Source organism: Ambystoma mexicanum, chromosome 12, assembly GCF_040938575.1.
Source record: "Ambystoma mexicanum isolate Mex_15411 chromosome 12, UKY_AmexF1_1, whole genome shotgun sequence".
NCBI lineage: Eukaryota > Metazoa > Chordata > Amphibia > Caudata > Ambystomatidae > Ambystoma > Ambystoma mexicanum.
Genome location: NC_090936.1, coordinates 770,804,965 through 770,818,554, shown reverse-complemented (window position 1 = coordinate 770,818,554; position 13,590 = coordinate 770,804,965). Strand labels below are relative to the sequence as shown.

Genomic DNA, 13,590 nt, shown 5'->3' with positions numbered 1-13,590 from the left:
CTATCTTTCACAAAGACAAAGTTGTCCTGTAAGTGAAGCCTAATTTCCTCCCAAAGGTGGTTTCTGAATTTCATATCACTCAGAAGATTACCCTACCATCTTTCTATCCTCCTCCTCACCCGGGGAAAGAGGAAGAGAGGTTACACAGGCTAGACCCTAGAAGGGCTTTAAGTTTTTACATCAGTAGACTAGCCAGGATAAGACAGGCAGAACAGCTGTTTGTAGGTTACACAGGTCACAAGCTGGGGTTACCAATAACTAAGCAGACCATTTCCAGATGGATCATTCTAGCCATTCTGGAATGTTATAAACTGGCAGGAAAAGAGCCCCCTCAAAACCTTAGGGCTCATTCGACCAGAGGTATTGCAGCTTCATCGGCCCTCAAAAGAGGTGTACCGGTTAAAGACATCTGTGCGGCCGCTACATGGTCGTCTGTCCATACCTTTACACGATTTTACAACTTGGATTCCTCCTCCAGTCAAGAGACTAGGTTTGGAAGGGCTGTACTGCATTCTATTCATCAATAGAAGACAGCATGAAGTCAGTACTCCATCCTCCAATAATAGAATACTGCTATGGGAGCCTATCTAAGATGAGGAATACGTCGGAGGACACAATCCCTTCGAAGAACAAGTTACTTCTTACCTTGTAACGTTCTTTCGACGGGATGTTCCTCTGACGTATTCCTCATCGACCCTCCCATCCATCCCTGCAGTTCTACTTCCCTTGTTGTTGCAGCTTACGCTCCTTCAGGGTGATTAGTTTAGTCCAGAAAGCATTATTGTGGGCTACAAAACGGAACTGAGCAGCGGGCGCTGCGCGCAGCATTTATAGCCAGGATGACGTCGGCGTCGATACGGCGGCTGTCGAGGGACATCGACTCGGAGGACGTCGACGCGCAGCGCCCTCTGGTGAAAAAAATTTCCGAGGCCAGCAGAGCTGGAAGGAGATATCTAAGATGAGGAATACATCGGAGGAACATCCCGTCGAAAGAACGTTACAAGGTAAGAAGTAACTTGTTCATTTGATTGTTGAAATTTTTAAGTCGACTATCTGCTGCTTTTCACTGACTTTCTCTTCCTTCTCTTGACTTTATTAGATTTATTGACTAACTCATTGTTATTATCCAGTTGGATGGTACACTTCTGTTATGTTTTAATACTGGGTATTCGACTAGTTATTGTTATATTTTATTTGTTCATATTGCAAAATAAAAAATATTACATTCGCAATTTACAGTATTGGGTTTTTAATGTAATTTCTTAAAACATAATGGTATACCAAAACTTCTACCAGGCTTATCTAGCCTCCTTTTTAAAGTTTATAAAATCAATTTTCATTTCAACAGGCTGTCTTCTTACAGCCGCCCCCAGACTCCACTTACATCTCTCATCCGCTACCCAATACGGTTGCTGGGTGTCTCATTGGGCCTCCTCCTTTTTGTTTGTTGATTCATTTGTATAGCGCAGACGTTACAGGAAAGTTCGAAGCTTAGTTACAGGAATAAATGCACACAATACAAGCAATAGTTATGTCATCATAAAACAGGGTATGAACATTAAGAAAACGCTCAGTGTAAGACCTAGGAATGGCAGAAATACACAGAGCATAGGCAGTAGTTACATGTCATCAGAAATCAAATTAGGAACATTTCGGGAACGCTAAGTCTAGAACCAGCAAATGCAAAAATTATGTACAAGTAGTGAGTGTGGCTAATGATCAGTAGTTTTAAGCTAGTTGATGCAGCTATATCTAAAGCTCTGGTACGATTGATCAGCTCAGAGTGAAGGTGGCAAGGCGTTCCAAAGCCGACTGCTTTGACAGGAAAACTGCTACCGCCACCTTTGATAGTTTAAAAATGGGAATGCTGAGGCAGTTAGTATTGATTAGTCTGGACGGTCTAGAGCAGGTCCTTCTGTGGAATCTTTCAGAGAGATAACTGGGAGCAGCATTATTCAGTGATTTTATAAGTAAGCAAGGCAGTTTTTAGTTGGATTTTGTCATTAATAGAGAACCAGTTATTTTGCCGTCTGATCGCAGAGATGTTCTCTCCTGTCTACGCCAAGAGCTTCTCTAAAAGCATTGTTTTGGAGGGTTTGGATTCTCCTGATAATGTTTGTTGGAGCCGATGTAAAGGGCGTTGCAGTAATCCAACCTGGACAAGATGAGGGCTCTGGCCAGGATGATGTAACTGTTGGAGAGGAATGGTTTGCCGGTTCTAATAAGTTTTCAAGTATAGGCGGTGGCGGAGGCCATGGCATTAACTTGTTTGTGAAGGAGAGCGTAGAGTCGAGGTAGAAGCCAAGGGTCTTTATCTCCATGGCTTCTTTGCTAAGGTTGCCATCAATTGTTAAGGCAGTATATTCCGGGCCTAATATTTTTAAATTCGTGGGTTACCCAAGATGATGAACTGTTTTATCATCATTCAGGCATAGACCATGTGTGGCCATCCATGCCTGGATGATGAGGTAGATTCTATTCACCAAGGCCAAATCCTTGCCATAATCCCCAGAAAGTGGAAGGAGGATCTGAGTATCATCTGCATAATTAGTGTAGGTCATACCATGATGGTCCAGATCACCCAAAAGGGGCTTAGTGAATATGTTATACAAAGTGGGAGAGATGCAGGAGCCCTGGGGCACTCTACATTTAATCGGAATAGGATCTGCAGCTGCTGTAGGGGAGAAGACCCTCATGGTCCTGTCAATTAAGAATGACTATCCAGACTATAGCCGCCTTAGAGAAATGTACAGCCGAATCTAGATGGCTACATAGTACCTTGTGATCCACAAGATTGAATGCAGTGGAGAGGTCAAGGAGGAGGAGTGCAGATTTCCCCTTGTGTCTCAGCTCATCAATTTGGGCCTTCAAGTCGATGAGGGCAGTGTCTGTTCTGTGTTGGCGGTGGAAACCGGATTGGCGAGCTCCAAGAAGATGGTGAAGTTCCAGGAATTTCTGGATTTGTAGGTATGCGACCTTATCCAAGATTTTTAACAGAAAAGGTACTGTCGTGATAATTCGGTAGTTAGTTGGTATCAATGAGTCTAGTGTTTGTTTTTTTTTTTTTAAGCAATGGTAGTACTGATGATTCTTTGAGGTTGCTGGGGATGGTGCCAGTCGTGAAGGAGGCATTAATGAGCTTAGATATAAAGGGGGCTAGATCCCTAGCTGCATCCTTAATGAGTTGGGCTGGACAGAGGTTACCCTTGCGGTTAGAGGGTACTTTTTACACCTCAAGAACAGAAGGTTTAGAAAAATTGAAGCGGATAGGTGGACTGTCAGAGGTAGGAAAGGTATTAATAGGAGGAATTAGGGTAGTGGAGGTCGTTATGGATGCTTTTTTTTATTTTTTAGGGCAATTTTATTTTGGAGGGTGGTCACTTTGTTAGCTAGTGTTTGCTGGAGGTTAGAGCAGCAGGTTTTGTCTTTGGTAAAGGTATCCGTCATGGGGTTAGGGGTCTCTAATTAAAATGGGTAGTAAATTCCAGTTTAGCCAGACAGATTTTTTTTTTTTTTTGTATAGAGATGAGATTTTGGTAAGTTTGATTCTATTTTCATCAGTTGGGTGAGATTTCCAGGAGGCTTTGCAACTTCGTTTTGTTTAGTCGTAGCTCTTTTAAATGAGGGGTGAACCATTTCTTCAATTGAGCTCCAGGCTTACCTTGTCTCAGTTTAAGGGGGCCGATAGTATCCAGTGAAGTTGTCATAATTTTGTTATACTTGTCAATGAGCAGACCAGGGTCTATAGAATAAGGAGTTGAGAGTAGGGAGTAGGAGAGGGAAGAGTCTGTCCACTGTAATATTCTTATTCCTAGTTGGAGTGGGTGGAGCAATGGGGCTGGGAGGGGTGAGAGGTCCGATGGTGGAAAGTGAAAATGACAGGAGGAAATGGTCAGCCCATACTTGCGGGGAGATGGAGGTGATGTTGACATTACAATTGTAGTCTGCCACCCAGTCAAGTATTCTCCCTTTATTGTGGGTGGGAGAGTTGGTACTCTGTGTAAGGCCAAGTTTGGACAGGATGTTGGCGGTGGATGGAGCATGTTTATCAAGAGGGTCATTAAATCCCAAGTTGAGATCCCTTAGTAGGAGAACTTGTGACGTGTTTTTGAGATTGTTAGATAGAATAGTGGAGATATCCTCCTCAAAGGTCCCAATGGGGCCTGGGGGGGTCTGTAGATAAGGTAGATGGTGAGGGTCTAGGAATTGGCTAGGGGTAATTTTGCTGTGAAAAGTTTGCAGGAGTGGATATCGTGGGAGGGAGCTAGTCTCGGGGATAGGCTAGATTTGAAGAGTATCGCGGTACCACTGCCTCGTGCCTCATGTCGATCTTGTCGGATGATCGAATAACCATTGGGGACTGCTAGTATGAGCATAGAGCCTGCTGCAGCGTGCAGCCATGTCTCTGTGATGGCCAGAAGGTCTAGGTTTTCTACCAGAATCTGGTCGGCGATCTCTGTAGCATGTGCAACCAGAGATCTAGCATTTATTAGTGCCCCTTTGAGCAGAGGGATAGGGTGATCTGAGGTAGATGCGGGGTAGATTTTAGTAGTTGTATTCTTGGGTTGTTGGTCAAGCGGTCCTTAGAAGTAGCAGGAGGGGGCCCAGTTATTAGAGGGTCTGACATTTGATATATTTTGGCTAGCGAAGGGAAGTTTTCTTTTATCGTCTGGGAGGGGAGTGAGTCTGGCAGGGGGATCAAATAATTTGGCCAGTCTAGATCAGTCTAGTGTTCTTAGAATTTATATTACAAGGATTACTTGGGATTAGAGTCTGGGTTGGATTGCTAGATTGTGGTAGGCGCAGAGAAGAGAATTAAGCATTTTTTATTGTGTGCATTGAAATTAGGGCTTTCTATGTATTCCATTGGACAGTTTGGGCATTCTTTTATCCTTTGTATGTTTTGAGTACTTACGGCTGAAGATGTATGAAGGTCTAGAAAAGTAAAAGGGGGGGTGCTCCTTGGTTGAAGGAGAGTGTATTTATTTATTTGTATGGCGCTCCAAGCCCGTAGGCATCTGGGCGCATTTCTTACATAGCAGGTTACAGAGGAAGGAGTAGCATAAGTGTAGATACATCAATAGCAGTCAAATACAGATAGAATTTACATCATTTACAGGAGATTTACAAAGTTACTTACATTACTTACAAATGACAATATAAGTTGCTTACATTACTTACAAATCACAGAATAAGCAAGGAATACATTTTACTGAGAGGTATACTTACAGCATGTACAGTTTGTATAATGAATGGCATATATTTATTACAGGTTGGGCCGTTTGTATCTAGTAATCTTGGGCAAGGAGTCACGTTTTGGAGTTCCTACTGAATGGGTGATAAGCCTGTTCAGATCTTAATGGTGTAGTTAAGGTGTTCCATAATTTAGCTGCAAGGACAGGGAAGCTACTCCCTCCTGCCTTTTGTAGCTTGAAGCGAGGGACATTGAGGCAGTGTGTTTGCGCCAAGCGCGTCGGACTGTCTGAGGTATTGAGGGTAAAGTTCTTCGGTAGTTTGATGCCAGGTTAGCGAGACATTTGTGCGTAAGGGATAACGATTTAAAGGCCATCCTTTGTTTAATCGAAAGCCAGTTCAGTTTACGTCTTACCTCGGATATGTGCTGGGCTCTAGGAATATTAAACACTGCCCTAATGGCATTGCTTTGCAGGACTTGCAGTTTTTTTAGGTTCTGTTGTCTAGTTCCAAGATATAATGCGTAAAATAATGTAGCTAGAGCTCTAGCTATGGCAATGCTGTTGTGTATAGCGAGAAACGGTCTACAGGCCGTCATTAACTTGCAGGTATATGCTGTGGATGACGCTGATGCATTGACGTGTCTAGTTAGGTTTAGAGAGGGGTCAATGTAGACGCCAAGAGTTTTTACGTTTTTAGAGACCTTGATGAAATTACCGTCTATATTGAATGTTTCAAATTGTTTCTTATCCATTGAGTTTAAGCTTGGATCCTAGGAGGAGAAGCTCAGTCTTCTCGTCATTGAGACAAAGTCCATGTTTGGCCATCCAAGCTTGAATGATGCTATAGATGTTGCTAAGTACTTTCGCATTTGTGTCGTAGTCTCCGGTGACTGTTAGGAGTATCTGGGTGTCATCTGCAGAATTTGTATAGGTGACACCCAGATGGTCAAGGTCGTCGAAAAGGGGCTTCGTAAATGCATTATATAGTGTTGGAGACACACACAAGCCCTGGGGAACCCTGCATGTGACTGGTGCCGGGTTAGCTGAGGCTGGTGGGGGTGAGGGTGGGGGGAGGGGGGACTCTCATTGATCTGTTACTGAGGAAGGACCAGATCCACGTAGTGGCATTGTCTGAAGAGCTGCAGAAGTTAGGTGTGAGCAGAGGACCTTGTGATCTACAAGGGCGAACGCTGCAGACAGGTCTAATAGTAGGAGGAGGGCAAGTTTGCTTTTGTCTTTTTATTCCTCAATTTGAGTCTTTAGGTCAATTAGGGCAAGCAAGAAAGACCGCTCCTTGGCTCCCAGTCAAAGGCTGCATCACATTCAAAATCCTCACAACCACACACAAATGCATCAACCATTCAGCACCCGCATACTTATCAGACATGCTTACCATAGCTCAATCCACCAGGCCTACTAGACTACACTACTCTAATCAACTCACTGTACCGCGCATCAGCAGGGCCAAGGCAGGAGGTATTGGATTTCCCTACCTCGCTCACAAACTCTGGAACACACTCTCCCACATTCTTCCCTATTCCTATATGCCTATAGGAAGTATAAGTAGCTATGCTATCCCCACTCACTGTAATAACCCCTATGGTTTCATTCATCCTTTGTATGTATCTGTGTATGTAACTAAGCTGTAAACACCAATGTAACAAGCGCCATGATGCCCACGGGCTTCTGTACACTCAACAAATATGAATAAATAAATGGGGCCATTTCGGTACCGTGCCTTGGCATAAAGCCTGATTGTCTGAGGCCAAGGAGGTTTTCTTCTAAATGCTCTTGAATCTGCAGATAAGCTGCTCTATCAAGAAATTTTAAAAGAAAAGGGATTGTGGTGATCGGTCTATAGTATGTGGGGATATTAGGGTCGAGAGTTGGCTTCTTGAGTAACTGGAGGACCCATGCGTCTTTTAAGCGGTTGGGCACTATGCCTGTTTCGAATGAATTGATTAAGGAGGTGGTGAAAGGTGCCAGGTCTTTGGCTGCTTCCTTAATGATGGGAGCAGGGCAGATGTCTCCTTGGCATCTTGAGGGTTTTGGTTTGGAGATTGTCCTCTACCACCTTGATGGTGAGAGGCGCATTGTCGTTTCAGAGTTTCAGGGGAGGCGTGGAAGTCGTCACCTTAGGGGCTGAATCTAAGATCAAAAATGTTTTAGATTTCATTTTTATTTTGAAGCATAGTTATTTTATTTAGTAATGCTGAGTGTATATTAGTACACCAGGTGGTGTCTTTAATGCAGGTGACTGGCGGTGGTGTTGGGGATTCCAGCTCTCCGAGTATATTAAATAATTGATTTAGCTTGAATGATGCAAGTGTTGTAGGTTTCTTTTCTCGCTTGTAGGATTGCGTCTTTATAAGTTAGGGAGGCTGCTAGAAAGTTATCTTTGTTGGTAGCAGTTGGATGACTCTTCCAGAGAGCTTCTGAGTTTCTTTTAGCTTTGCGCAGAGATCTAAGGTGTGGGGTGAACCACGAGTTTAGATGCGGTGGGGGTTTAGCTTTTCGTAGTTGGAGTTGGGCAATTTTGTTTATGACATTATGTAGACTAAGTACAGTATGGGTAAACAAGTCCACTAGGACTGTGAGTTCTGAGTGTTTAGTATTGGTGGCATTGATGATCGGTTGTAATAGTGGAAGCAACTTATCCACTGTTACATTGTGGGTGTTCTTGGTTTGTGTGGGGGACGGGGTGAGGGTTTGGGAAATGTTTTGATTGCCGTCATCCTTGATCATGAATGAAATACGGTGGTAGTCTGTCCAGGCGCAAGGAGAGTTAGATAGGGTGTTAATGTTGCAATTGAGGTCAACTAACAGTCTAGAATCCTACCTTTTGTGAGTGGGTTCTGAGATTCGGTGTGTGAAGCCTAGTTCAGTGATAGAGCTAGCAAGGGTTGATCCTTTGGTGTCTTTGGCATCTTTGAACCCCAGGTTAAAATCCCCCAGTAAGATAATCTGTGAGCCTGGCTTGGTGGTGTTTGAAAGGAGAAGAATAATATCTACCTCAAATGTGGCTACAGGTCCAGGGGGTCTGTAAACAAGGTGGATGGTGATTGTTTGGGGGTCAGTAGTTCCGCAGATGAGTGATTGGTTCGATGTAGGCCTATGGCCTAGTGCCATTTTTGATATGAAGGCGATAACACCTCCTTTGGCTTGGTTGGAATCTGTCAAGTCTGATGGAGTACTTGTCAGGGATGGCGAGTCAGAGCGAGGGGCCTGCTGCAGCATGGAGCCACGTCTCGGTGACTAATGGCATAAATTCCCTCAACTTGCCATTTCTATCAGAAATGGCCAGGGCGTGGGCTGGTAGAGATCTAGCATTAATTAATGTGCCTTTGATTAGTGTAATGGGTTTGTCTGGGTTGTTGGTTCTTGTAAGAGCGCCTGGCAAGGTCATGGAGGTTTGGTTTTTAGATGAGGGCTGAGCACCCGAGAGTCTAGAGCCTAACCTTTAATTTCTTGTTTTTAGTGAGCAGGGTTGGTTAGGTGTGGATTTCTAGGTGAATTGTTCTATCCGTAGGTCTCGTGAGTTGATATGGATTGTTTAGGTCCTCTGAGGTGTTGAGCAGGTTTGGTGGCTGCTAATAGGCACTAGGGCAGGAATGGGGTAGATGGGAGGCACTAGGGCAGGAATGGGGTAGGTGGGATGCAATCAAGAGCGGGTAACCTCTTGGGCAGGTGCTGTTTAAGATGCTCTTATTGGTTGAGGGCAGCCTATTTGTGCTGGTGGTCATTATGGAATGGGCAAGTGCCCGAAGCACAATAAGGAGGTAAATGAAGGTGAAATGGAGCATGGTCTTACTATGTTTGAGCTCTGGGGTGTAGAGCTTAGAAGTTGAGTCCTGTGGCTACTTGGCAGAGGATCAAGTGGTATACAGTATTCAACATTAGCAATGGGTTAGGCAAGCATTTTGTGAGGCTGGTGCAATCAGCAGTGGTGCATAATTAGACATGGTGTGATTTTCCCAGTGAGGCCAAGTTCATCAAGATGTCGCATTTGCAGTAGCACAACGTTATGTAACTAAAGGTAACATTCAGCCCCACATGACACTGTGATAGCTGCAGTAATACCCTGTTAGGGCTGGGATGGTTAAGGAAGCCGCGAGTATCGCTATTACAGAGAAGAGGCATTGCAGATGGACCTTGAGTGACGGCATTCAAGGTAGTACTAGATGGGCATGGTACATAGGTTAGTATTTCAGTATTAGTCGTAACATTTGAATTTCAGTATTTAGACAACACGAGTTGGTGATTTTAGGCTAACTACTGCAGAATGAGTTATGATGGGTAAGTAAATGCAAAACAAGGCAGAGTGGAAGGATGAGGATACAGATAGTAGAGGTGCATGTTATTTTACAGACACGTAGCGCAGCATTGTAAGAAGCAAGTAGTGCAAATTTGCCATTATAGTCATAAATCGAACACATGCATATAGGATTTTGTAGGAGGCAAAGTGATTATTGCGAGCACTCGCGTGGCAGCGAGCTGGCATAGGGTGCTGGTAACAGCACTGTAACTTGGGATCAGACTATCAGATCTCGTAAGTGTAGATGTCGACGAAGAGGGCAAGCCAGGCAAATGTCATTGAGGCAGTACTTATGAGAGAGCGTATTGTTTTCTTGGTGAACAGCTCGTAGTGGCGTGGTGGAGCGGCAGGGTGCCTGGCCGACGGCCAGATCAGCCCAGACAGGCACAGAGAGGAAAAGGCCTTTGGCTCTGTGGGCCTTAGGCTACGGGGGCCGGCTTCCGCATTCTGGCTTATCCCGTGGCTTAAGGGCTCCTTGCGGCAAGAGATTGCTAGGCAACCTCCGTAAACAAAATCGGAGGCGCGCAGCGGCAGCCATCTTAAGACATCCGTTTCACAGAGCTGCGGCTCCACATGAATGGCATCAAGGAGGGTACCTCGTCTTAAGGGCAGAGTGGTCTCCTCAGGAGTGCAGGCAAGGTGGCCTGTGGTTCCCAGCTGGTACTCAGTTCGGCAGCTGGAGCGCTGCATGCAGTGCTGATGAGGCTGGGTTGCGGCAAAGTCTAGCTGCGCCTGCAGCATGCAGTCTTCAGGGGCAGCTGCGGTCAACGGAAAAGGCTGCAGGGCTCCAGCCATGGTGTTGACCTTTGACATGGTATTTTTCTACCCTTAAGAAATGAGAAATAACACTTCATCAGTGCTCTATCCACTGCTTTTGTTAATTTCTGGCATGATTTTACATGGTCGGCAGTTAGTGCAAAATGGTGATTTAAGCAACTTTGGTGCGGAATTGCCTATGACCTCTTTGGACACCTATCTTGATGTTCAATATTCCTTCATGATCTGGAAATTCATGTAGGATGTGTGGTACATTGCGTTGAAATATTCTTTTGAAGTTTTGAGATTCCCACTGCACAATTAATTCCGAAGAGGTGGCCTATTTAGGGAAACTAAGGTTTCATCAATGCCAAACAAAGTAACATTTTCCAGTTTCAACTATCTTGAACAGTTTTCTTTTCCTCCTTGTACATGCAGTAAATAATTGTCGAAGCAAACTGTATTTGTTTTGTAAATCCATGCTTTGTTCCCTTTCAGTGGTTTGCAGAAAGAACTTGGACAGCACGACAGTTGCAATTCATGATGACGAGATCTACTGCAGGTCTTGCTATGGTAAAAAGTACGGCCCCAAAGGTTATGGCTATGGCCAAGGAGCGGGCACGCTCAACATGGACCGAGGGGAGCGGCTAGGCATCAAGCCAGAGGAGTATGTGTGCATTTTAACTTTACTTTAATTATTATTATTTTTTATTTGAATAAAATGGTTGCAATCATTTTAGTTGATTAGGCTTCTCACAAAACGCACACCATTCGATAGTTTGATTAGCGTCACAACGGCCATGGCCTGTTACTGATTGCCAATGATCACAGAAAGTGACATGCTGTGTAGCATTCTTAACCCCACAATAACTCAAACTATTTTTTCCAATTCTTGATCATGCATAGGTGAACAGTAGGTGATTGCCAGCAAAGAGTTGGTTGCACGTTTTAAGCATACTGACTGCTAACCTGTTTTAGACAGTTCCATGTTTTTCCACCTAGAGAACAGATGACATCCCGCTTATCTTTTTATAGGTTCATTTCCTCATTCTACTTTAAATGTAGGCAACAATGTCTCGGAAGATTTTTTAAAAAATGTATAGATTTATATCCTAATAATAATGGATATGGTAAGGGGTTTCAATGTCTCGACTCCTGGTCTTGGAAGGGAGACTGGTATTAACCATTTTGAAAATACCTTGGGGCTCGTTCCCTCGCTGCCTGTCGAAAATCTACAGCATCTTGGAAGCACCATCACACCGCACCCACTCCCTCATGCTCCCATGAATAGGGGGGGGTCCCCCCCATGTCAGTTCGCCTTCCTCCTCACCCCGTCCCAACAAACGTCAACCACAATTAGCTCTCCTGCTGACAACTGCTTCCTCCACATCCCATCTGGGTTCTTAGTCATCGCTCCCTTCCATGCTCCCCACCAACACACCTCCCGATCCTGAGCTTAGCTACACCACCTGTGCGGCACGGTGAAGGCCATTGATGCAAAGACAAGCAATTCAATGTTAGACAAAATATTTGTTTCATCAGTATGTTCTCTATGAACATCAACTTTATCTTTGCAGGCATAGGTCAATATTTCACTGCCATAGAGGGCAGACAAGAGAGCTTGGAATGTATGCACTTCAAGTGCTATCATTGGAGTACTATTACCCAATTGGTAGCTCAGTGAATGTGGTGCCCCGCTATGGATTTTCAAAATTCACTTTTGTACAGTGGTTTACTCAATCCAATAATCCAATGTGTCTCTGAAATGTTGCTCCTAAATAATCAAAGGAGCTTCTTGCATAGTTTCCCCATTCAAGAGTATATTGGTTTTCACATAACGTGATGGATGGAAGTCATCACCACATTTGGCTTTAGATTGACTGTTTTTGCTTTATACAATCTGATCTAGTCTGGAGCTGCTTATGCTGTGATGGAGACTTCGAAATAATAATGGTGTCATCCCCATAAAGCAGAAAAATGATCTTTCTTTTGCAAATTCTCAAGGCAGAGGCAGGTTCCTCTAGGCTCATTAATATGTACGAGAAACAGCAAATTTGTTCTAACAAAGCCTTGCCAAACACTAATCTTTATAAGAATGTGGCGTTTTCCCCCTTGACCACATCTCACCACACCTGTAGGCCAATCATAAATTCTTTTAACTGCACTAAGGGGTATTCTTAACTTGGCTAGAACCTCTGAAAGTGGCTTGTGGTCCACACAATCGAACTCCGTCTATGAAAGCAATATATAATATTTCTTGTATAAAAAACTTTTTAAGATTGAGTAAACGCAAATGGTTATGTGATCAAAGATATTATTTTCTTAAAATCTTTTAACAGCACTGTCCTTACCCAGAGTGCCTCGGAGCAGCGTACAAATATCAAGAGGTGAAAAAAGTTTAAATGTTTTCAGAGCAGGGTAGGAAGATTAGGATGTTCAAAGGCTAGTAGGGGGAAGAGGTGTGGCTTATTAGGTCCAGGGAATGAGAGAAGTCTTGAGGCTTTTTTGCAGAAGAGGATGATGTGAAGGTACTGCATGGGTTTTGGGTGGAAGGTGTCCAGGCTTTGACTTTCCAACGGGTGGCATCTTGTATTTCTATGCAGGTAAGCTTGAAGAGTGTAATGCGTAGAATATTATGGGTGGCTGGTGTAATGTCTGTGTTGGTGATTTTCTTCAGGTAGGATACGGTTTTGGAGTGGATGGCCTTGCATAAGATGCATAGTCCTTTTAAAAGTGGTTCTCTGGGGTATTGGTAGCCACTGGATCTGGGGAGAGATGTGGTGATATGTTTGGGTAGGTGTAGAATAATTGGTGTTTCTGCAGTCTATATGGCTTGCAGGGGAGACAAGTTTTTTATTGGGAACCATTGCGGATGGAGTTTCCACAGTCCAGCTTGGGGAGAATTAAGGTCTGGACTGCGGCACAGTAGTAATCTGAGAGAAGGATGTGTCCTATCTTGCGTAAGCGGTGTAGTTGTAGGTTATAGTTGGTGACAGCAGCTATATGTTGTGATACGTATAGGTTGGGGGCCGATGAGCCCATGGACTGGACTGTTTGGAGATGAATGTGTGTATATATATATATATATATATATGAAAACATTTGTCAGCTCCTAGACTGCGCTCTGCCTCATTATTGAGCTGGTGCTGTTGGGCTAGAGCGGGCTGGGCTCTAACAATTGCAAAAGGGTGTCAGGAAAAAGGTGCAGGTAGGCAGATGAACAAAACCTCCAGCTTTAGCCAAAACTTGCCCAAGCACTCACAACCATTTAATAAGTTAAAAATTATTTTCCTTTATTTTATCAAAAGTTGTGCAAAACATCAT

At 44.0% G+C, this 13,590-nt stretch overlaps 1 protein-coding gene across 1 annotated transcript in view; it reads left to right on the top strand.

Annotated features, from left to right (window-relative positions):
• Nucleotides 1–13,590, top strand: part of CSRP2 (cysteine and glycine rich protein 2) — a 238,009-nt gene that overhangs the window by 187,953 nt on the left and 36,466 nt on the right. Inside the window, exon 3 of the mRNA XM_069629271.1 lies at nt 10,765–10,933. Coding sequence (XP_069485372.1) covers nt 10,765–10,933 — 169 coding nt within the window. The remainder of the gene's footprint in view (nt 1–10,764; nt 10,934–13,590) is intronic.